The sequence below is a fragment of the Vicugna pacos genome, chromosome 3 (genome assembly GCF_048564905.1).
Source record: "Vicugna pacos chromosome 3, VicPac4, whole genome shotgun sequence".
NCBI classification, from domain to species: Eukaryota; Metazoa; Chordata; class Mammalia; order Artiodactyla; family Camelidae; genus Vicugna; species Vicugna pacos.
The window spans coordinates 68325605-68351226 of record NC_132989.1 but is presented as its reverse complement, the minus strand read 5'-3'; the positions used below and the strand labels follow the sequence as shown (position 1 = coordinate 68351226).

The 25622-nt window shown below is 39.4% G+C and overlaps 1 protein-coding gene across 2 annotated transcripts in view; it reads right to left on the bottom strand.

The window, feature by feature from the left end:
* The window catches only part of ARSB (arylsulfatase B), a 143983-nt gene that overhangs the window by 60775 nt on the left and 57586 nt on the right, over window positions 1–25622 (bottom strand). The window contains exons 5-7 of one of the 2 annotated variants that reach the window (XM_072958461.1): window positions 17345–17374; window positions 15288–15531; window positions 972–1042 (exon numbers count right to left, since the gene is read on the bottom strand). In XM_072958461.1, coding sequence (XP_072814562.1) covers window positions 972–1042; window positions 15288–15531; window positions 17345–17374 — 345 coding nt within the window. The remainder of the gene's footprint in view (window positions 1–971; window positions 1043–15287; window positions 15532–17344; window positions 17375–25622) is intronic. The other variant, XM_072958462.1, reaches the window with a different exon arrangement.

Genomic DNA, 25622 nt, shown 5'->3' with positions numbered 1-25622 from the left:
GTATGATGATCTGCGTGCTTGGGAATGACAAGTGTCTAGCAGGGCAAGAAGACGGTAGGGAGGGCCTGGAGTGAGGCTGGCAGGGTGAGCTGGGCCTCGAATGCCCGATGACACATTCAGGATTACTGTGGGCTCCTTCTCTGGGTGGGGAAATCATAAGGCCATAAGCAAAGATTGGAGAGGACAAAAGAATAAGAAGACCATCAACCATGGGGTAGCAGCATGTCTGGAAAGAAGGGGCTGTGAGCACCCAGGTGAACGGAGGGAGTGTGAGGAATTATTTTCTGAAGACAGAATGTGTCTCACGACGAAGCATTAGGATGGAACGTGGGCAAAGGGCCTAATAGGTAAGGATTTTCAGGGCCTAAGTCACGCTGTAGGGGCATTAGGGCCCCCGTGTGGTATTCACACAGGACTATTACAACCCGTGGGATATGACAGCACCAAATAGTCTCTTTTCCTGCCGGATGTAACAGGGTTCCCTAGGGGTTAATTTAGGCAGGAGGCAGAATCAAGCTAAGTTTCGGGATTGTCAGGGAAGTCATGGGTTTATGAGACCCAGAAGGTCTGGGCAGCACCTGGCCAGCCTGATCAGATGATGTGCTTGCTTATCTGACCTTGAGTTTTCTGGAAGGAGGCTCTGACACTCTCAGGTAGGGACAGGGCAATAACAACACAACATTTACAGTAAGAAGGAGCCTCTGAGATCCCATGGGTTCTCCTTTTATAGATGGGAAAGCTGAGGCACGGAGAGGGAAATGCTTCTAAGGTGACAGAGCTAATAAGTGGCATTCACTCTGTGGCACCAAAGCCACAGTGAGACTGGTACAACAGGCACCATGGAGAACCGTCTGCCTGTATAGGAAACTCACGTGGAAAAAGACAACATTAGGCTAGAGACACCCTAGGTAATACAATTGTCTTTGTGAGCCAGAGAGATTTAATTTAGTAGCAATAAACAAGGTACTCACACGGCGAAACGTCTACAAAGTTTGGGTCGATATTATGCAGCAGCTCCATTCTGGGGGACGGGCTTCCTTCACTAGGAAAAAAAAATTAGGAAATGTTAATTTCCTTTCTCAAATGGGTATGAATGATTTTAATACCTCCTTTCCTTGTACTTACAGGAAATGACAAGTGAGCCACTTAACAACTTTGTCAGGAATTCAGAGGTCTCCGAAATCTCTGGCTGGTGCATTTTAAGTAGTCATCAGTTGTCTACATTATCACCACGACTGAACATCCACATAACAACTCCAGTGTCAGTTTTTTAAAAATTGAGTCCTGCGGCCCTTCACAATAAATAATGTGGCTACATTTGAAGAGGACCACTCATTACAGCAGTGAAATGGGAACTCAAGTCATCCAGCATAGACTTTACACAGAACCCTCATAGGGAAATGAAGAAAGAGCGTCTGCTAAGACGCCAGCGCCAGTATCACAGATGCAACATGCCTTTTAAATATTAGCCTGGATGAGAAAAATGAATGCCTTCCATATCTAAATTTACTAGGTGAAACTTAATATGTAATACAAACACATGTTAAGAAGTTCTATCTCATTAGATTTTTTACAAAGTACACGAACAAATACAACCACAACCTATGTTAGTGTTGAAAAGAAACCTGGAGCTCACTTAGTCCAATGCCCTCATGTTACAGATGAGAAAGGCACATAGTAAGTTATCGGCCAAAAACTGGGCTGTGGGTGTTCTTTAAAAATGGGGAGCATAAACACCATGAGATGTATGCGGGACGTGCATGAAACACCCAGGTCACCTTGGTACTACAGACTCAGTCTTATGGAAGAAGTTATTACACATAACTGCTATCATTTTTGCTTGGATCACTGTAGTTTGGTAGCATAGTCTGAAGTCAGGGAGCGTGATTCCTCTAGCTCTGTTCTTCTTTCTCAAGATTGTTTTGACTATTCAGAGTATTTTGTGTTTCTACACAAATTTAAAAATTTTGTGTTCTAGTTCTGTGAAAAATGCCATTGGTAATTTGATAGGGATTGCATTGAATCTCTAGGTTGCCTTGGGTAGTATGGTCATTTTAACAATATTTATTTTTCCACTCCAAGGACACAGTATCGCTTTCCATCTGTTTGTGTCATCTTCCGTTTTTTTCATCAGCGTCTTGTACTTTCAAAGAGCAAGTCTTTTGCCTCCTTAGGTAGGTTTATTCCCACGTGTTTTATTCTTTTTGATGAGATGGTAAATGGAATTGTTTCCTTGAATTCTCTTTCTTATGTTAAGATATTTTAAAGCAGTACATAACTTGTGAAAATTTCTATGTTCCCACAAAAACATTTAAAAGTATAACAAGGAGAAAACTCAGATCTCAGATTTACAGAGCAGGATCACTGGAAGTGGAACCCAGGCATCAGTATGGGTTTCTTTGAACTCCCAGATGATCCCAACATTCCCGCAGACAAGACCGCAAACCACTGATCTGAGGCAGTGCTTCTCAAACTTCATATCACTTGGGGAACTTGTTAAACTATGAAGTCTCAAATATTAGAGCCAGAGGTTGCGGGAGCCCAGGAATCTACATTTTTAACAGGTTCCCAGGTGATACGTTGTTGTTCCTGGTCTGAGGACCACACTTTGATTAGCAAGATTGGGAGAAATCTCCTCGAGTCCTCTTACCTGGGATCTGAACTCTTCTGGAGTTTCCTAAATTAGAAATTCATTTGGATTAGAGCTGATTCTAGAGCAGTAAGTCTCAATCTTGGCTACACAATGCAATCACCTGGGGAGCTTTAAAAAATACTAATGCTTGACTTACACCACAAGAGAGTGATCTCATTGATCTGGGGTTCAGCCTGGGCAAAAAGATTTATAAAAGTACCCAAGCTGATTTTTTTTAAATTAAATTAAACAAATTAGCTTTCAAATTTACAAACCATAACAATTCACAATGTTTTCAAGGTACATCCATATTGTAGCATGTATCAGTACTTTCTTCCTTTATATGCTGAATAACATTTCATTGTATGGAGAGAACACATTTTCTTTATCTACTCATCATTTGATGGACATTTGAGTTGTTTCCACTTTTTTCACTATTTTGAACAATGCTGTTACGTTTATTCATGCGTTAAGTTTTTGTATGGACATTTGTTTTCATTTCTCTTGGGTACATACCTAGGAGTGGATGCACTACATCACATGGTAACTCTATACTGAACCTGTTAAGGACCTGCTAATCTGTTTTCCAAAGCAGCTGCACCATTATACACTCTTACCAGCCATGCATGAGCATTCCAATTTCTCCACATCCTCTCATTAATGACACTGATTAATGTCTGTCTTTTTGATTACAGCCATCCTTGTTGGTATGAAGTGATACCTCCTTGTGGTTTTGATTTATATTTTCCTTTTCATGTGCATATTGACCATTTGTATAGTTTCTCTGGAGAAATGTCTATTCAGATCCTTTGCTCATTTTTAAATTGAGCTATTTGTCTTTTTTATGATTGAGTTGCAAGAATTCTTAATATATTCTGGATGTGAGTTCCATATCAAATACACAATTTGTTAATATTTTCTCCAATTCTGCAGGTTGTTTTTTTGTTTTTTTGATGGTATCGTTTGCAGAACAAAAGTTAAAAATTTTGATGTAGTACAACTTAATTATTTTTTCTTTCACTGCTTTTGGTATTTTAATCTAAGAAACTACCGCCTAATCTAATCATAGAGATTTACTCCTAAGTTTTCTTCTAAGATTGTTACAGTTTTAGCTCTTATATCTATGTCTATGATCCATTTTAAATTAATCTTTGTGTATTCTGTAAGGTAGGGATCCCATTTCTTTCTTTTGCCTGTGAATATCTAGTTATCCCACTAACGTTATTGAAAAAATCATTCTTGCCCAGTTGAACTATCTCGGCATCCTTTAAAAAACGCAGCTGATTCTAACACGCAGCTTAAGAGGAAAACCACTAACCTCAAGCCTTGCTGTATGATGTTACCACATTTGATTATATGTTCTACATTCTTGATTTTTTTTCTGTAGAGCAAAAGATGGGTGTCTAGCTTTTAGGGTGTTGATGTAATGAGCCCACATATAATGATAATGGCTTCCCCTTGAAAGGAAGTCTTAGTTTCTCAGCATATACCTTAAGAAATCTATCGATAACTTCCTACAATCAGTCCCTTTATATGCCCCAGTTAGGGATAGAAGTATCCTAAACACAAATTTTTAGCATATGATACAATTTCTTCCTTAAAGTTGTGTATACCAAAGTGAGCTGGAGGGGAAAAAAAAAGTATTTTGTATACTTATAACACAGTTTTCAGCAATATCACTGTGTGATCATTACAATCCTGTTGAATAAATAATGGCCTCATCAAACTCATAAAATGTTTACAAGATTGATCATTGCTATATTATAACATGTGTTAACTTTTACCTTCTACATGTATCTATTATTTATAGGTAATGCTTCAATTATTGTGGTATTTCACGATTCTTTTGTACATCATACTTCTCCAAAGTTTCATTTCCATACAACCAAAGCACTAGGAATTGGACAACGTCAATTACTTCAATAGTTTATGGTCTTCCTTGCACCAATTCTGAGGGCCTCACTCTCTCGTGGGCAGCCCTGCGCTGTCTTTAAGAGCGTGGCCTTTCAGGGTTTGCATCTCAACTCCACAAGGTTATATAAACTGGAGCCTTCCTTGTTCTTCTCACTAGCAGGAGGTGGATAAAAGTACCTATGTACAGGACTGTTTTGCTAATTATATGAGGAAACACATGTAAAGTGCTTGGAATGGAATAAGTGCTGAATAAGCCGATAGCTTAAAAACTTAGATACAGATACAAGAATAATATGTAGATACAATGGAACATGAGTATTTCTATCCATTTCTCTTGCTGGTAAGAGTTCCCCTTATGAAATACACTGGTGTAGCTATAACATTAATTTCTAAGACAAATTATGATATCCTCTTCCATGAGAGGGTCTCTTATTAGAAAAGTATCAGTGTCAAATATAGCTAAATCATAGTCCACTCATGAACTGCATATAAAAAACATAGACTGCAATCTGTTATCTAGGATTTCCCATTTTTTGGATTAAGCATGTGGTATAGTTTAGCTGTATAAGTGACATCATCTCTATTAGACTGTTGATTGCATTTGTAAAACTTAAATCTCTGAATAATGACCGATGATGTTCATGGAAAAGGACTTTTCAATAAGCACGCAAGTCCATGAAATGCCTTGGTTTTATTATGGCAAGAAAATGGGTGTTTTTATTAGGGCACATGTTTGGGCTGCAGGCTGAAAGGAACAAAGCAGAGCCCTCTAATCAGCTTCTTTAAGGCAGGCACCTAGCGGAGTGTTCCGAGGCCCTTCCTTCTGCACAGTGCTCACTGCCCACCCCAGCACGCATTAATGGTCATGGCAGTAAGAACAAAGAGTTACGCAAAGAAAAAGAACTGTAACATGTTCACACTGGCCACTTAATGCAGAGATCTACCTTTAAACCAGTGAAATGGGCATGTTCCATGCACATTCATAACAACCAAGCTGGAATTAATTGTGGGCAGCAGGGGAGTTGTTTGTTTTGGCCAGACTAGTTTGAATGATAGTAGCTGGAATCTATGCAACATTTATTATGCGCCATATACCATTTCAAATGCTTTGCATGTACCATCTCATTTAATCTTGGACATTATGATGTAGATACAACCTTGGCACAGGGCAGTTAAGTGACTGACTTACAAGATCACGTGGTTGAAAAGGTGACAGACTTGGGGTTAGACTCAGGCAAACTACTGAATTCCCCACTCCTAACCACTATGCTAAACTGTCTCCTCAGTCAAATGTAGACATGGCCTCAGTATCTTTCTGAATGTTTCCATTCATCCAGCTTATTTTTAAGGCTCCATTAACAAATACCTCTATTAACTTCAAATGCATCTATTAACAAAAGAGTTAATCATTTTTCGCAATCCTCTTCTCTTAAAGATGTATAAAATGGTATATAGTTAATTGTCTCTGATGACATTTCAGTATTCAATTTTAATTTACCCAATTTTCATGTTTTCTGGATTAGTTTAAAAAGGGGAGGGGGTAAGGATACACTGATTGGTAACTAGTTTCCAATCTGCTATAAATATTTTCTAAAAGTCTACAGTTTCAGACACTGAGATCACAGCACTGTCCATTTATAAATAGAGTTTCCAGTTTTTGACTTTCATTTTCCAACTAGTCGCAGGGTGGGGCAGTAAAACATTTTCCATAAATAAATGAAGTGCTATTATATTCCATACTTCTTTCACCACTAGCTGCTGACCATCTGTTATAAAAAAAAACAAAGAGAGAGAGAGACACCCTAGAAAGCAGTATCAAATTTTTAGAAATAGAAATACCCATGGCATATTTTCTGAGATGAAATTTTAGAAAACAAAAAGTGACTGATTAAAAAATTCAAGAAACACTCACAGAGTAACATCCATCCTGTTAACCTTTTGTAAGTGTCATCATCATCCTCATCACCTTCACCTCAGGCTGCTGAGTTGTTACCATGTCCAGGCACCGTGCTAAGTGTTTCTCACATATTCTGTCACTACATCCTCACATAAGTGCCTGTGGTAGGCACCACTGATGCTACATTTCACACATGAGGAAACTGATACTTAGAGATGTTCAGTAACTTGCCCAAGATCACACAAATAACAAAGGGACAGGACACGGGATCTGAACCGGTTCTAACCACAGGGTTCACATTCTCAAGCATTATACTATTGAAGTTCCTCGCAGGACTTATTTTCTTTGTTATATGGGTGAGGGTGATATTGTGTTTGCATAAATTTCATGTTCCTTTAAAAAGCCATTTTAACATGCAAACATTATCATGAAAGAAGTTTACGCATGGATATAAAATTGTAGCTAAATTTGCTGAGGAAATACATAACTTAAATTCATTCGATATAGAGTCATATATGAGGAGAGAAATTTTTCATGCACATTTTTATTGAGGAATCATTAATTTTTTTAAGTAGGCTACTTAAGCAATATGTAGTATTATTAAGAATAACTGAACCACATCCTCATTATACTGTTTTCCCATTCATCACTGAAAAATAATTGGTAGACCGTCTGGGTTAGTATCAGGGCAAACCAGCAGAACCTAATACGCCTTTTTTCCAACTTCCATTATAATACCCAAGAAGAATTACAAAAAGATGAAAACTGGCAACAGTGTTGGAAACTAAAGAGAAGACCAGATGCCAAAGTCCTGAGGGGATTTTCACTAATGCCAATGCTGAAGAGATTAACAGCATATTCTTGGATTCTACCGTCAGAATCAAAACCTGACCCCAAAGAAAATAGAAAAAGACGGATTCACTTTGTCTACCTCCAGCTATAGAACTGAGGGGCGGCATGAAATAAAAAATGGGCAGGGATCTCCCATTAGCTGTCTTCAGAGCCGGCCCATCACGCCTTCCCTCCCTCACCGCCAGCCACAAACACCAGACCAACTTAGAAGGAATAGGAAGAAACAAGGCAGATAGGCTGCATTCTAGAATGTGATGCAGCCAGACAGAAAATATCTGAAACGACCCTCAGAACACTACATAACTGTGGACACAGGGTAGAAGCTCTTTTGTCAAAAAGGGTAAAGGAAGGAATCAAAAAAGAACACACCATTCCTTAAATATTTTGTTTTAACTTAAAAATACATATAGAGAGAGATAGATAAATAGATACAGAGATATATACATTCACTGGACTGCAAGGACTATATGTAGTTTTGAATGCCGGGCCACCAGTTGGGTTCCCTATCAACCTCATCTCATAAACTATCACAATGCTTCATCTCCAGTTTCTAGGGCTGTTTTCCTTACGCTGGAGCAAGAGCCTAAGAACAAGTGAATTTCCAGATTTCCATAGAATAATGGTGGCCACCTACATTTGAATCTTTCCACACGTTCTCCTTTAAAAAAAATCTTGAAAAGGAAAGAAAGTAAAATCACCCAACACCCAAGCTTACAACATAAGCAGGAGACAGAATATATTTAAACTCTGGATGGATGTGAGGAAATAACCATCTAAGACCCAAACGGTCAGTACCAGGGCTCCCTCTAGGGAAGAGGTAGGCTGGGATCATGCAAAGAAGGGTGTGGGGTACGAGAGGGGAAGGGACTCAGATCGTGTCTGATAAAACAAACCCCAGAAAGAGAAGGCCCCACACCGAGTGACCAAAGGTCTGGTACCTAGTGGATCGGCTGACTGGCTACTGGGCAGTCACAAGAAAGCGGCTTGGAAGGTGTGTGGGATCTGAGCGGCAGTCAACCGGTGTCACAAAAATGTCATACAAATTGGTGCCAATCCTGAGAAAGGGAGTTGAAGAACAGGTGTCTTCTGGCAGGTGGATGGTAAGGGACAGGAGGAAGAGGCAAAAGATCAGGGTCCTACTGAACAACACAGTATCTACCATAGGACCCTAAGGAGGCAGACCAGAAAGGGGCCTCTGAGGCCAGAGAAACTGAACTTCCCTGCAGCCACAGAAGAAGCAGGCTCTTGAACTAGAAATAACTATCCAAATCTCAGCCCCACAGATCACCTGCCATTGCGGGTCCGGGAAAGGCTAACATACATAAACAAGGACAACAGAAAGGGTTCAGCATTGAAACAAAGTTACCAAAGAAGTTAAGAAAATAGCAAATGAGAATTCAAAATTTTGGCAAATGAAAATTTTCTCCCACTGTGGAAAAAAAAAAGCCGCAAAGCAGAAGAAAATATTTCAATACGAATTAAATATAATTAAATCAGCAACTGTTGTTATTTAAGAAAATGCCATGAATCAAACATTTATGAGCTTAGACACTGAACTAAGGGAAGAAACTGAAAGGAAAAACAAAATCTCAGAGACAAAGGGATATTGTTATATAATTAAAAGTACATGAAAACATATAGTGGGTAAAACTGAAAAGGGAGAAGATAATTCAAAATAAGGAGAAAAAAAAAGAAGTAAAAAGGCTCAGAAAGAAACTGATAAAAACAAAAGATATATAAACAAGATTCAATAATATTTATAATTGGAATCCCTGAAAAAGAAACACAAAACAATAGAATATAAATTTAAAACTATAACTCAAAAAAACTGAAATAAAAGACTTGAAAGTAGAGACTGAAAGAGCCCCACTGTATATCTGGAAAAACTGACCAGTTTGTTCAGCTTTGAGACATACCTAGCAAGAGTCCTAGACTTCAAATAATACTAGCAGTGATAATACAAAAAACCTTCTGGATCTCCAGGCAAAAAGACCAAGTCACTTGCACATGAAATAATATCAAGGTGACATTAAACTTATCAACAGCAACATATAAAACAAGTAAAGAGCGGGATGACATTTTCAAGAAACTCAAGGAAAGAAAAGTATAAGACAAAGATCTTCTGTCAGTTGAACTGCTTTGCTATTATCAAGGCTGTAGGAAAGGTTTTAATACACAGGCAAAGATTCAAAGAATCCTGAGAAATCTATTAAAGAATGAATTCCTCCAACAAAGAGATAATTGAGAACACTTAAGAAATGGGCAAGTGGTTAGCACAGAATATATTACTGTAGATCTAAGGCAAAAACAAAATTGTGGATAAGGACAGAAGAAAAGCATTGTATGTTATAGGCTCTGACAAAGTAAAAATAATACCACAAAAAATAAAACTGGAAGGGAAAGGGTAAAGCTGAATAAGCCATTGATTTTCTTATGGGTAATAAGTGGGAGTCGAAGATGGTGTTTAAAGCTGACAAACCAAATAGCACAACCTAAAAAGGGACTAAGAGAATTATGTAAAGATATTAGTATAATGGTGACACTAAAATAAACTATACAGTGTTCTAAATATTAAAAAACTAACAAAAGTTCAACAACAAAACATAAATATAATGGAACAATACCACAAAGCTAAGAATAAAAATGATAGTTACAGTAACATATAAACTCATCTACTAAAATAAAATATTTCCTGATCGGATCACAAAGAAAAACCTAATACTACACCCCAAAGCTACAAAATACACATTTGTTTCAAGTCCACATGGCATAGACACTAAGAAAGGAGCGTCGAGTCTCAAATTTAAAAGGATTGAAATGATAAAAAATATGTCCTCTGGCAACAACAGAATTAAACTAGAAATCAATAATCTAACTAGAGAAAACCTGAAAGATTTATAAATTAAACAACACACTTCTAAACACATAGGTCAAAGAAAAAAATCACTATTTGCACCATTTTCACCATTATACTTGACAGTAAATTTAACATAAATTCTACCTTGTCAGATACCAAGATTGTAATCTCAGCTTTCTTTATGTTTAAACCTGGGATATTTTGCTGTAAGGGTACTTACCAGAAGACAACAAAGAAATGTCTATAGAATCTTAAGGAGAAAAGATTTGACAACAATTCTTTGTCAAATTATTATTTATGTTTAATGCAAACAATTCAACCAAGGAGGGGTTAATACCCAAAATATACAAACAGCTCATACAACTCAATAACAACAACAACAACAAAAAATCAAACCACCCAATCTAAAAATGGGCAGAAGACTTAAACATTTCTCCACTGAAGACATACTAATGGCCAATAGGCACATGAAAAGATGTTCAGCATCGCTAATTATTAGAGAAATGCAAATCGAAATCACAATGAGTTTTAACACCTCACACTGATCAGAATGGCTAACATCAAAAAGTCTACAAATAATAAATGCTGGAGAGGGTGTGGAGAATAGGGAACCCTCCTGCACCACTGCTGGGAATGTAAGTTGGTGCAGCCACTGTGGAAAACTGCAGCAGTTCTTCAAAAAATTAAAAACAGAATGACCATATGATGCAGCAGTCCCACTTCTGGGTATGTAAGAAAGCAGAGTCTTGAAGAGATATTGTACACCTATGTTCACAGCAGCATGATTCACAAGAGCCAAAAGGCGGAAACAACACAAGCGTCCAGCAATGGATGGATGGACAAACAAAATGTATTATATACTTATATGGAATATTAATCAACCTTATAAAAGGAAGGAAATTCTGACATATGCTACATGAATGAAGCTTGAGGACACTATGCTAAATGAAAGAAGCCAGTCACAAAAAGACAAGTACTGTAGGCTTTCACTTAGGTGAGGTATTTACAGGAGTCAAATTTGTAGGGACAGACAGTAGAGGCTGGTTGCCAGGGGCTGGAGGGAGGGGAAGTGGAGAACTGTTGTTCAATGACTAGAGAGTTCCAGTTTTGCAAGATAAAAAAGTTTCTAGAGATTAGCTACACAACAATGTAAAAACACTTGACACGCTGAACTGTACACTTTAAAATGGTTAAGATAGTAAATTTTATGTGTATTTTAACACAATTACAAATAAATTTTAAAAAAAGATTAAAAAAAGAAAAATATACTGGATGGAATAAATGGAAGATTAGGATCATAAACTTGAAGTCAAAGCAACAGAATCTATCCAAAATGAAATATAAAGAGAAAAAATAATTAAAAAACAAGAAAGAGCATGAGTAAGCAGGAGGCAACTTTAAGCCTCCAGGTAAAAAGACTGAGTACCTCCATTCTTCCCAAATTAGTTTTCATGTTTAATCTCATCCACAAGAAGCTTTTCCTTTAATTTAACAAAATAATTCCAGAGTTCATCTGAAAAATTTCAAAAGTGGGACTTATCAAGAAGCTTTTGTAAAAGAAATATAATGGGGAGGTGGATAGCTGTATCTAGCAGGTATTTAAATATACTCTAAAAGGTATATTTACAACAGATTAGATTACACCAGTGAGGTGCTACCACGCAAACAGCTAAAACAGACGGCACCCAGACAGATCGTAACACTAATAAGAACTTAAAACAGAAAGTGGTACTACCAATCAGTGAAAAGGGAATATTCAACAATACTAATAATGAAATTATTATTCAATAGTAATTACTCAAAAATCAGCCTGGGTTGTCATGGCAATAGTTGAAATAAAGCATCATTTTAGTTCAGAGTTTCTTAACCTTTGGCCAATTAAGTATTATACTTCATTGGGCTTCAAGCTAATTGTGAAAATGGGGTGAAAAGTGGCACATCCTTCCTTTAACTTTTCTCTTGAAACTGAATCCATAGGTGGGGAAAGTCTTTACAGTTTCATAAAAACTTACTGTTTTTTAACATATTTTACATCATCAGGTAATATTTGATTGTCACCACTGTCATGTTATAACATCTGGAAGAGCTCTCCATTGATTAGAAGGGAAAAACAGTCCTACCATTATGATCAGGGGTTCTGCTTTTGTTTACATAAGTTTAAGAAATACAAAATAACTTTAAAAAATTATGAAGTATGAATCCTTTCAAATATTTTGAAATAACCTATAGGCTGCTTATCAAGTTGAAAAGCAGAAATACCACACAGAATTGAAAAGAACTTGGAGAAGCCACATCCCCTAGAACTGACAAACATGCTCTGTGTCCTGGGAACAGAGGAAAAACTGAAGCAGTCAAAGGAAGTCCTATGGCAAAGAACATCACCCACTCCTGAATAGCTGTTTCTTCTAAAATTTTAGTATTTTGAAGCAGGTCTAAGAGGAAGTGAGAACCACGCAACTAGCAAATCTTTGGATGCTCTCAGCACAGCTGAGAGCTCTGTTACTGCTATTACCGGCATTCCTATTTCATCAGTCCCTTTTGAAATTTTCAAAACTACCATCATTTTGAAAATGGTATTTCCAAGTAAATATCTTACTGGAAAAAAGTTCCAGAATTTTGGGCACAGATCAAGTGTCTCTGACATTTGGCTGTCCCTTTGTTTTTACTGCTTTGGAGAAGCTCCCGACGTCAGTGGGACTGGTTGCTTAAAAGTCTGTATCAGCAGGCGTGGGCACCAGATGGGGGCCCCTGGTACCGAATGGACACTTGCCCGATGCCGGGAGAAGCATCGACTTCCTCGGGGCTGGGGGTGGGGGGTGGAGTGGGGGCTTAATTATTGTTTTCAGGATCTTTGATCAAGAAATAGGAGCAGATGAGAGCACTTCTTCACTTAATAAACAGGAATTTGCTGGATTTCCAGAGGAAAGTCTAGAAACACTTGATTAGACTTTGGGCAGAAATTTTACTTTCTTTCAAATAGAAAAGGAAAGCCTCCTCTCTCATGGTTTCACATACCTGGACTATATTATTGATCATATTCTGGTTTCAGCCCTGTAGTCAACATTATGTCTGCCACTGAAGAAGGCAGAACTCCTGCTCTATTCGGGATGGGCCACTATGAGTTCAGTGTTCTCTGAAGTTAAGTTCATCTGGAGTTAAGAGTGACCAAACTTTTTGCAATTTCTCTGCAGGCAGAAGCAAATATGCACCAGACTCCTAAAGGTGACTTCTGATCAAGACAATCTTCAGATTGAAAGGTGGATTTATAGCCCGAAGTGTGGTGATATGGACGAACACCAATGACTTGGGCTTTGCCAAAGATAATAAATAACCTCAGTGAACTTGTGGACAGGGGAAATTATTCGCAATAAATTCAGCTGTTTCTCAACTCAGGCCTGCTCTCATTTGGCCAAAGTATGCCACAGAGCCTTGATTCCACTTGCACTTGTGTGCTTTTATAAGCTAGGGTTTGCAACACTTTGCCACCAAAATAAAACACTCAAAACTGATTGGAGGTCAAGCCTGACACGTATATCGTCATAACCAAACCACTCAAAACTTTCTCCTGCTCCTGTAAGTCAAACCTGAAGTCTTCACAGTGAAAGCTGGCAATAAGCTGAACTGAAGTTCTAGGTTTGCTTTGCTTAGAAATGTTTGTTTTATTTCCCTTTAATCATAAAGCAGGTATTAGTCTTTGTATTAAAAATAAGTGAGAGAAGCAGAGGTTTTCAAAGAATGTCATATTTTCTGTGTGTACATAGAAAAGAATGTGTAATCAATATCTAATATCATAAAAATAAATTCTATCTAAATTTTTGTGCATATGTATAGGTACTTTTCTTTCTGTAGCCTCATAGCTTTCAGACTCTCAAAGAGGTCTATAATTCAAAAGCCTGGGGGGAAGAAAAACCCATTCCTCTGATTTAGATGTTGACTTCATGGAACACACACAATCATCTCACAACAGTTCAAGAATTGCATAGAAGAAAATCAAACCACAACACTTGGAAGAAAATATAGATAAATACTTAGCACATTTCAAATCCAAACTGTAGACAGAGGAGGTCATGTTTCCCTGGCCACTGGGGGACCAATCAGCTACTACCCCTTGCTATAACACCCAACAGAGGTCAAAAACTATTACACTAGACAATTGTAATTGCAATCTCTCCATTGTAAAAACAATACCTCCAGTATATGTACATTTATTTGTATTTATTAATCAATTGGGTGTATGCACTCATCTATCAATATCTTATGTATCTTATAAAACATATACTTTAAAAGGCTGAGATAGAGTTAACTACAAGTGTTTAAGGTTTCTTCCTGCACCCTCGCAGGTGCACACCTCCCCACTCTGGGGGCCACGGTTCTACACTGTGGTGGCTAAACAGGGAGGGACGGCCACCACTTCCACAGCCGAGTCTGCAGTCTGCTCCCCAGTTGTACCTCCTTCACATCTGCAAGCTGTCTGGATCACAACACACTGTTTTACTGCCTTCACAGCACTTATCATTATGGGAAGTCACCTCCTTATGTATGTGTTTGCTTGTTTATTTCCCCCCACCCTCACTAGACTATAAACTCCATGAGAGCCATGATCTTGCCTGTCTAAGAACAGAAGACTTCTACGTGTATTGTTATAATTCCTCTGCCCTGAGACCAGGGCTTGGTACACAGTAGGTGCTCATTAGATACTTATTGTATAATAAGTGTATACAGTTGCTCCCCCGCTCAAATTCCATCTCTCTCTCCCTGCTTGATCCTCCATTCTCCTAGCAGCAACAGGACAGGACCCCTGACCCCCTGTAGAAAGCAAACAATACCCTATGCTACTTCCTAGCACAGCTTCTCCACCGCCAGTAGAGGGTGAGCCACTGAGGACAATTTTTCCCTTCATATAAAACACAGGCACACAATCTCATATCCAGAACATAAAATATATATATATATATATAATATGTATAAATAATATGTATATTTACAGTATTTCTAAAGGCATTTCTTTTTTTTTTTAAAATCATCTGTTTGTCAGCTGAACCACCATTTTCACACAAAAGCTATCCTTCTCAGCCGAGATAAGCTGATCTTAGAGCTCCTATGCCGGATGGGAGAAGAGAAGGGCGGGCAGGTACCTGATGGTTTTCCACACATCGAAGCCATCCAGGGGCTTGGTGCCCTCGGTGCTGCCCCCGGCCAGCCTCACCAGGGTGGGCAGCCAGTCGGAAATGTGGATGAGCTCCCGGTTCTTCACGCCCTTCCGTTTCAGCAAGGGGCTGGCCACGAAGCCCACACCGCGCACGCCTCCTTCCCACAGGCTCCACTTTCTTCCTCGCAGGGGCCAGTTATTGCCCCCCGCCAAAGTCTGCCCTCCGTTATCTGAAACACAATCAGGTCACGGCGTGAGGACGAGGTTAACTATGAGACATGTTTAAGAACATAAGACTTCTATGTGCGTTGTTATTAAATGGTGCTTAAGAATTAAAATAGAAAATCTCTCTTCAGCCTTTCCTGCACCAACTACCTTCTCCCCACCCAACACGACTCTCCATCACACACAGACATGACCAGAGTGCGGCGCGGCTCGTGTCTGACACAAGACCTTTACATCCTCCGTGGGTAGGGCCACTGAAAAACAAGTCCCTGGAGGATAACAGCACAGAGCCCTGCACTGACCAATGACCAGGGTGCAAATGTATGTGTGCAACTGCATGTAACACGGGAGAACGAATCCAGGTAGGCGGAGCCCCTCCCGGTACATGAAAAGACACCTCTGAGTAAGTTTCACTTAGGAACTTAAAGCTCCTAACAAGTGGGGATAGCGAGCCTTTTTATTTTCCTCCTGGAAAAATTTTCTAACATTTAAACTGGTAACGAAATTAATATTCTGCTCCCTGGTGATCTGAACTCTTTTGTAAGTGTGAAAGTTAAGACTTCACCAGTGGGATGAATGTCTCTGTACACAGAGCAGTCAGGTGAAAAATTAACTGCAAGAAAAATCCCTCCCCTCTTGATAGGATGGCAGGACAAAGCTTCATCATGCGCTGTGTGCCTGAGAAGAGGTTTCTTTTCCAGACAACCGAGGGAATGGAGGACGGTGGTAAAGCCAGAGAAGTTATGAGAATGATGTAAGTTAAGTATCTTACCAGATGGGTGGGGCTCAGAGTTAGAAACTAAGACTGAAGAAAGTAAAAAGTCGTATTTCTTAAATACTAAGGTTGTAGAATCATATTATCTCCAAAAGTACCCATACACTTGGTTGACTTCAGAGACATGTTTTTAAAATAATGCTTATTTGCATGTATATTATACTCCAATTAAATGTCTTTTAAAAGCCACTGTTATCCAAATGAACCACAGGAGGGCAGTATGACAGATGTGCTCTATAGAATGCTACGTATAAAAAAATCCGACACAGAAATCAAGATCTGTCAAAAAAAAAATTTTAAATAAATAAATTTTAAAAAAGAAAAAAAAAATCTATCAAACCCACAGGATGCAGGCAGACAGAAAGAGAAGCAACATCTGTTAAGCACCTAGTCCACACCAGGCCCCGCTTTAATTTCACATTATTATAGAATCTGGAGTCCACATTATCACAGAATCTGGAGTCCAACAGATCTGGAACTGAAGCCTGATGCCAGCCACTCACTAGCAGTGTGAGCCTCATCTTTAATGTAGAGGTAACAACCCCTACCTCATTCATGTATTACGGTGGGAATTCAGTGACACCATTTATGATCATTGTTTGGCTGGGGACCTGGCACAATCTATGTGCTCAATAAACAGTAGCTAATATTTACAACAATACAAATAGTCTAGTATTATAACTATTTTGTCATGCAAGAACAAGAGAGAGAGAGAGATGTGAAAAGGCCAAACAGCTAATAATTGGCAAAGCTAGGATTCAAACAAGGTCTGTGCGACTCCCCAGGCGCCATCTGCACCCAGAGCGCCCTGCTCCTGATGTCCCTGGTGTAAAGTGGGTTTTATATGTGCAGGCACATAAAGCCTCACTTCCCTGGAAAAAAGATAAGCACAGTCAAACCCAGCCAAGTGTACACTCTTTCTATGATACAGCAGATGAAGAGGTGTCTCGAGGTGATGGTAATTCCCTTTAGAGGAGCCTCTGTCACGGTCGGTAAGAAAGTCCAGACTCTACTGCCAAGGAGACTTCTGATCAAGCCCTTACCACACCAGGCCTTCGGTTCTTCTCTGCTTCCTGAAGGGGAGAGAGAGGGTCTTGAGCTACACTAGATGAAGGTACCAGTTCCTCAATACACGGGTGGGGGACAATCAGTCTTATCACTTGCTATCAGACTTACAAGAACCTTTTCTGAAACCTCACATCTCTTCTGGACAAAAACCCAAGGCCCAAAGAGTCATCCAAGCCACTTTATTAAATACACATTCTATTTCACATAAGCAGACCTGCATGTTCAAAACAGGGGGCACCATCTCTAGATAAAGCGAACTCCTCCAGGGTCTTTGTACTTCACTGAGTATCAGTCACCAGTAACCAATTAATCAAAACTTAAAAGAAGGTACTATTCATGTAATACAAAAATATCCTGTAGAGAAATGTTTGCTCTCCACCTGTGGCATCAAGAATGGCAGAGACAGTACTACTGTTTCCCTCAGTTGTCTGGGTTGCTATGAACGATACTGGCTCAATGCTTGTAGAAGATGTCTGCTGTCTCCATTTTAAATAGATGTGCCCCTTTGAAGTATTATGTAATGTCTCTTTCAGTTCCACATATTAGTGCTTAAGACAAAAATGTTGGATGATGATGGTGGTAGAAATAAGAGTGGAGGTGATGGGGATAAGGGCAGGCTGGGTCTGGAATCTGATTTTAGGAGCAGCCCTTGAGGTATGACTCAGGAAGGAAAATACTCTGGGCTGTAAAGAGAACTTGGCCACTGCTGCTACTGTAGGAGCTGGAAGGTGTTTCCGCATCTTATTTGGGAGGTGTCAGTGCAGTGAGTGTGACTGTTTTTGCCATCAGCTTCTATGATGTTTTCCCCATTAGCAACGATTAGCAATTCTCTCGTTGGTTATCTATGTGGCTTCCTCCATCGTTTTTTAAAGAGCTCTCCAGAGAGAAAGCACTGTTAATTAACACACCTGCAATTCATTCTCTTGGGCTCCCCAGTCACAAAGCCAACTGCAGAATCCGCAGCATGAAGGGGGCCATTCAGCTTTGCCAGGTGGTACCTGGCCGATGGTCACCACTTATCAGCAAAAAATCCAGAGACTTCAAGGCCTCTGAGGAATAGGGTGCTAACCATCAGTTCCAGTATAGCCTCCCAGGTATTTCAAAGAGCCGCACATAAAACTGGTCAGGGTAATAGCAAGAATAAAATCAGCTCATTTGAAACAAGGTAGAAAGGGGGTTTCCTATGTTGTTCACTCAAGCCTGTCATAAACTAAAATTCAGAAAGATAATGGAACCACCATCATTTCAAACACGTTTCTTTTCATTTTCTCTCCTAATTTTCTATTGGGCAAAAGTCATTTTTTTTGTTCTTGTTAAGAATTAATTTTCAAAAGAGATTTCTCTAGTTTCATTTCCTGAATGACCTATGAAAAAACTTCCAAATCAAAATAAGATGACTCCAACTGGTGAAGGAAGCTAGGAAACTTTTTTTTTTCAGGGAAATAGTTTTTCAGCGATGTTTTTGGCAGAAAGAAAACCTAATTATAAAATCTTTGCTGTCTATAAAAGAAATGTCAAAATAAAACAAATGTTGTCATCTACAGCTGGTAAATCTCACTTTATTATTCATTACTGAACAAAAATAGCTGTCAAAAAGTCATGGAAAAACATCGGTTAGCCAAAGATCTGAGCAAATGCATTAAGTATATGACAATGAAGCCTCACTCGTATCCAGCTGATAAAAATTAAGATGGAACCATGACAACAACCTTGGACTTTAGAACTCCTCCCCTAACAGTGCGATGTTGTGGCTTGGCTGTGGAAGGCTGCCCTGAACCTTCAGTGTACCTCTCCATCTTCCTGCCCCACCGGATCCTTCAACCCTGGTTTACCCAAGGCAGCCTCCTCACTCTGACTCGGGGATCCAGGAGAGAAAAGCCAGGAAGGTTCCAGCAGCCTTGCACCGGGGCCTACACTTCTTTCTGAACAGGGCCACCCACAGGAGTGTGACAGATGAGTAGACAAGAGGATTTCAAACACCAAGAAGTCTCTTAGTCCAATAAAAGGATTTGTTACTGATGGTTGATTCTTTTAGGCTATTTTTTTTAAATGACTCAAATGCAGATTAGAGAGTTAATGCACGTCTCAGCAGTCATCTAAAGAGTTATGTAAATTCAGTCTTCTCCTCCTAAAAGGCTCTGGAGAAAGTATCTACGCAGACACTCAATTTACAGTCTGATGTTCTCTTTCCCACCTGTTCTATATTCAATGCCTCCACTTGGGCCAAGTCTATTTTTAAACTGGATTTCCAGTCCACCTCCGCCTTCTCTAGCCCCATTGCCTTGGGCCTGGCACCGCTCTTGCCTGGACTCTTGAGGTAACTCACAGAACACTTCACACTGCTGTCAGAGGCACCTCTGCGAAGCCCCAAACCAACCAGGCCACATGTGTATTTAAATACCTCTAACTGCTTCCCAATCAGGAAAATGCTCAAACTTTGGTCCAACACACAGAATCCTTCACACATGGCTCCAACCTACTTTTGGGGCATCAACTCCTGCCCTTCCCTATAAACTGTGCCCTGTGCTTCAGTCACGGAGGACACACTTCCTGTTGTTAGAATACAGCGTGCTGACTTTGCCTTTGCACATGTTGGTTCTGTTGCCTAAAATGCCCTCCCTGTCTTTCCTGCCTGATTTAAATGGCACATCGCTGTTTTCACTTACTTCCCCAGTCTTTGTCTCTCCTCTGTCCTTCTGCACTTTATAATTTCTGCTTTTCTATCACACTTATTTCTTTTCTAGCACACTTATTTCTGCATGGTATTTATTAGTTGTTCATGGTTTGTTTTTTCCAAGAACTCTGGCTCTCTAGGACAAGAACAGGTCTCATTCTTCTTTGCATTCCCAGGACCTCGTATAGGACCTGTCCCAAACTGGAGGGAAAGGTGGGGGACAAACAAGTGAATGGAAAAAAGACCACCAAAAATGGAGACTGAAGGCATGAAAAATTAACTCTGATGACTGCATAGCGTTTTCTGAGCCTTCATCCAACTGCTCCTTGACTTTTAGGAAGCTGTTCTGCACACAGATGCTGCTGATTTTACAGGATATTGGCAGGAGGGACTCTTGCCATGCCCGTGAGGATTTAAGCAAATCAAACCCACAAATACTGGCATTGTCATTGTTTGTCCAATCTGGCACCTGATCAGTGACACTGATGTCAAAGGGGTTACTGGAGAGAACTTTGAGGAAGCCCGTCCTGGCCTGGAGGAGAGTCCTCACTAACTTTAAACAAATCTTTCTGGAGTGACCACCATGTACCAGGGACCCTGAGTTTTGGGGAAATGACAATAAATAAGACAGACAAGGTGTGTCGCACGCTGTGAGTAGAAAAAGAGATAAGATCTCCCCACTGGTGTTAAGCGGTGACTGGGCCTCTCAAAAGTGCTGGAACCAGAATGACCAGGCAGAGCCAACCACCAGCAGAAAGAGGAGAGTCCAGGTCTGGGGGTACAAGGGCCTTATTTAATTACACATGAGATAGTGGGGTTTTCTGCATCACAGCTTCTTAAGACTAAATTAATCATACTCTTAAGAACACTCTAGTGCTAAACTTAAGGAAAACTTGAGTCAAACAATGACTAAATATAAACAAAAAGGTATCTAGCCGTTTTATGACTAACATTATTTTTCTCTTTCATTCCTGATTGCTACACTTCTAGCTTTACTAGGGTGTCCTCCAGGGATGGGAGTTAAGTGCTGTGAGCCTGAGCAAATTATTCTCTCTCTGCACCTAAGTTTCTCATTTGAAAAATGAGGATAATAACAATACCTGTCTTAGTATAAAGCCTGGCACAGAAGTAATGCTCAATAAGTATTAGCTATTTCATTGACGATAATCACCACCAGCAGCAGCATCAGAGTATGCAGAACAGAACTGCATCCTATCTGGGTATTTATTGAACAGATGCCAGATTTAGGTATTATAACCACACTCTAAAATGCAAGGCTCTTGTAAGAACAAAGTATTCCAAGCACAGACACTTCCAGGGTGCACTCTCTTCTCTGTATGTAATTTCTTGAGCATCATAAAAACATGATGAATTATGAGGGGTTTTGTTGTTGTGACTTCTTTCTGTTTCCATGAGTTTAAATAAAGCACATTAATTATCAAAGAAAGTGGTACAATGGCCATCGCTTGTCACTCAAATTAAATTTCAGAAACAGAATCTTTATACAGATATTTATCTGAATATTTGCAGGGGTTTTAAATAGTTTGCAGCATTCAGGGCAGATCAGTGCTCTGACCCCCAGCTGCCAGTCAGACACAATCAGACTTTACATCTTGATTAAAAGAACTAGCAAGGGGAGCGTTCCCGCTGAGCCAGCATTAGGGGGATTCTGGTGGAATGGAATTGGCAGCCAGACCCCAAATAACTGATGCAACCACCAAGAGAGCAGAAGATAAAGGAAGATGAATGCAGAAAAAGGGCAAAAGCAAGAATGAATGGGGATTAAAAAAGAAAAATGTAACATGGGGCTGTAGCAAAAGATTTCCTCATTTTAATTAGGGCTAATGTCATTGCTTATAATGATGAGATTCTATCAATGGGATTTTATCTTCTCCTTTAAAACTTATTAAGGATGAAAAGACTAGAAGTCTGCTGACAGATTGAAAACATTTGGTCTCTAAAAGTTAAAATGGAACTGGGTACTAGAAAACTACCTTAATTTATTATGTATTGGTAGGCAAACAGTTGAACATTTTTCTGTCATTTAAATTATAGGTAGTCACAGGCCTTGGAGATCCTTAAATGAAAGTTGTAAGTACAAAATGTTATGAGTCACTCTCACTTAGAAGGCATGGGTCATGCTAGATTTGATCTCCATATCCCGGATCTCCTCACAAGTAGCACAGAAGCCTTGTGTTTGGAATATTTAGGGCCAAGAAAAGTACCAAATGTTTATTCAGCCCTTTCTTACAACTAAAGCCCTCCTTGCTTTTCCTGCAGTTTTATCTTGAAAGAATGCTTGATATTTTTTACTAATGAAGTTATGAATTTCAGGGCAAACTAAAATGTTTTGGCACCTTGAGGGAGTGTCATGGTTTACTCACAAATTATTTGGCTCCCCTTCCAGACTTGAAAACCCTTTAAGGTTGCCAGAAACTTTTTGCCTAGATAGCTGTTTATCTGTCAGTCAAGCCAATCACAAAGTGATAGGTGAAAACAGCATCACAGAAGTGCTTTAGAGTCTGGCAAGTTCAAGGACAGCAGGAGAGAAGTGAAAATATCTTCAAGAGGTAGAAAAATCTTGTCGGCAAGTGGTGTTGGGAAAGCTGGACAGCCACATGTAGATCAGTGAAGTTGGAACACTCCCTCACACCATACACAAAAATAAACTCACAATGGCTTGCAGACCTAAATGTTAAGACAAGACACCATAAACCTCCTAGAAGAAAACATAGCCAGAACATTCTCTGACATAAATCTCAGCAATGTTCTCCAAGGGCAGTTCACCGAGGCAATAAAATAAACAAATGGGACCTAATTAAACTTGTAAGCTTTTGCACAGCAAAGGAAACCATAAACAAAACAAAAAAACAACCTATGGAATGGGAGAAAATATTTGCAAATGATGTGACTGACAAGGGGTTAATTTCCAGAATATACAAACAACTCATACAACTAATAACAACAACAACAAAATAAACAACCCAATCAAGAAATGGGCAGAAGACCTAAATAAACATTTCTCCAATGATGACATACAAATGGCCGATAAGCACATGAATAAATGCTCAATATTGCTAACTATCAGAGAAATGCAAATCAAAACTACAATGAGGTATCATCTCACACTGGTCAGAATGGCCATTACTATAAAGTCCACAAATGATACATGCTGGAGAGGATGTGGAGAAAAGGGAGTTTCCTTAACTGTTGATGGGAATGTAGTTTGGTGCAGCCATTATGGAAAACTAAAAGTAGAGGCACCATATGATCCAGCAATCCCACTCCTTGGGCATATATCTGGAAAAAAACTCTAATTTGAAGATAAATGCACCCCAATGTTCACAGAAGCACTATTTATAATAGCCAAGACATGGAAACAACCTAAATGTCTATCGACAGATGACTGGATAAAGAAGATATAATATATATGTATACACAATGGAATACTTCTCAGCCATAAAAAAAAGAATAAAATAATGCCATTTGCAGCAACATGCATGGAACTGGAGATCATCGTTCTAAGTGAAGTAAGCCAGAAAGAGAAAGAAAAATACCATATGATATCACTCATATGTGGAATCTTAGAAAAAAAGACATAAATGAATTTATTTATAAAACAAAGACAGACTCAGAGACACAGAAAACAAACTTATGGTTACCAGAGGGGGAAGGCGGTAAGGAGGGATAAATTGGGAGTTTGGGATTTGTAGATACTAAGTACTATACATAAAATAGATAAACAAGGTCCTACTGTATAGCCCAGGGAACTATATATTCAATACCTTGTAATGACTTGAAAAAGAACTGAAAAGGACTATATATAGAGAGAGTTGAATCACTACGCTGTACACCAGAAATTAACACAACATTATAAATCAACTATACCTCAATTTTCAAAAGAGAGGTAGAAAAAAGTATAATTGTGGTTGCAAAGTAAGAATTGTACTAACTACTTGTACGATGAGGAAGATGGGCATTGAGGTTGATGATTTTTCGGAAGAGAATGAAACTAGAGAAAGCTCACATACTCTATTTGGGCAAGCATCAAGTACTTTAGTTTGTATGCAACACAAATTAAATGCTCTGATTTAATCCTTGAAGCAGAAACAACGTTTTATTGGATCTCTACTTAATAAGTACTAAGATATGATTTTAGGGTTACTTGGAAAAACAAGTAAACCAAACTGAGTGGACACAGGCCATTTTGTTTCCTTAAACTTATAGAGAGCTGTATGTCAACTATATCTCAGTAAAACTGTAAGAAGGAAAAAGAACAGAAAAGTGAAAACTTCCACGGCAGAAACAAACAAAAAATCTCAATACACCTAAATATTAGGAAGTTTGTTAAGAGAGTTTCAAGTGAATGCATAATTCATAAAGAGTAAGAATAAGAGTCCCTTGGGAACTGCAGATGCCACCTGGTCTAGCGGCAGAGTGAACCAAACTCTGAATTCTCACATTCCTGGTCCTCCTGAGCACGTGAGGCCTTCTGGCCCCTTCCGCCCAGGATGTACACAGTGACAGGGAGGAGAAATCCAGTGACAGTGGCCACCTCAAGCAATGAAGACAGCGCTAGCTACCAGGAGAAAGGACAGCTGGAGAAGAAATGTGGGAAGCAGCCGGGGTCTCTGTGCCCAAAGAGAGGCAAGTGTTTAAGTAGAGGCATTTTAGCAGGAGACAAAAGGATGCTGAGAGAAAGAGGTCCAATATCTGGGAAACTCAGTGTCTCTTTAACAGCCATGAACTGGGATAAAAACCATGACCAAACAATCGAACAAATCAAAAAAAAGAATGCCCCTGGTGACCACAATAGGCATCACCAAGTCCCTGCGATCAGATCCTCACTAAGGGCTCACTGAGTCTCAGACACAATGCAAATAATCTGTATGAGCGCTGGCTTCCTAACTTCCGAGCAGGCTAGAATCTGCAAATCAGGAAGGTGTAGATGGCTGGTCTCTGTTGGCGGCCTAAGAATGAGGGAAGGAAAAGAAAAAATACAAATTTTTTAAGAAAAAAATATGAATTTTAGTTTTAAAACTAAGAATGTTATTTTCCTGTTTTTCCAACATCAAGGGATCCACATGGACATCACTGTATGAAGCATAATGCAGTAACTAAAACATGAGAATGACAACCCTACACCATTAAAGACAGTAAGAAGCTCACGGTATAATTAAGGATGGCTTAGACCTCGAAAAAGCTGTATAGTCCACATTCATGTCACTGATCCACCTATATCCACACAGTGTGATCACCTCCACCAGTCACTGATCTAGCACACAGGCACACAAAAACGTACTATCCTGGTATAGAGTTAAGCCTACACACAGAGGAGAGAAAAGTGATTACAGGTCAGAGTGCTTCAAGTGCCTATAACTTTACCGGAATAATGTTTTGAAACAGTAAGTCAGTGCTTTTCCCATTCCTGGCAATGCCTGTTGCCTTGTGACTTTCCTCCACCCAGGAAGTAGGCAGGGAAACGGGTGAACGGCCTCAGGGAAGGGACAGTCAACAGACAGATGGGCCACAGGTTTAGCGTAAACAATCCCCCAGAGCCGGTTAGGGGAAGAGAGAGG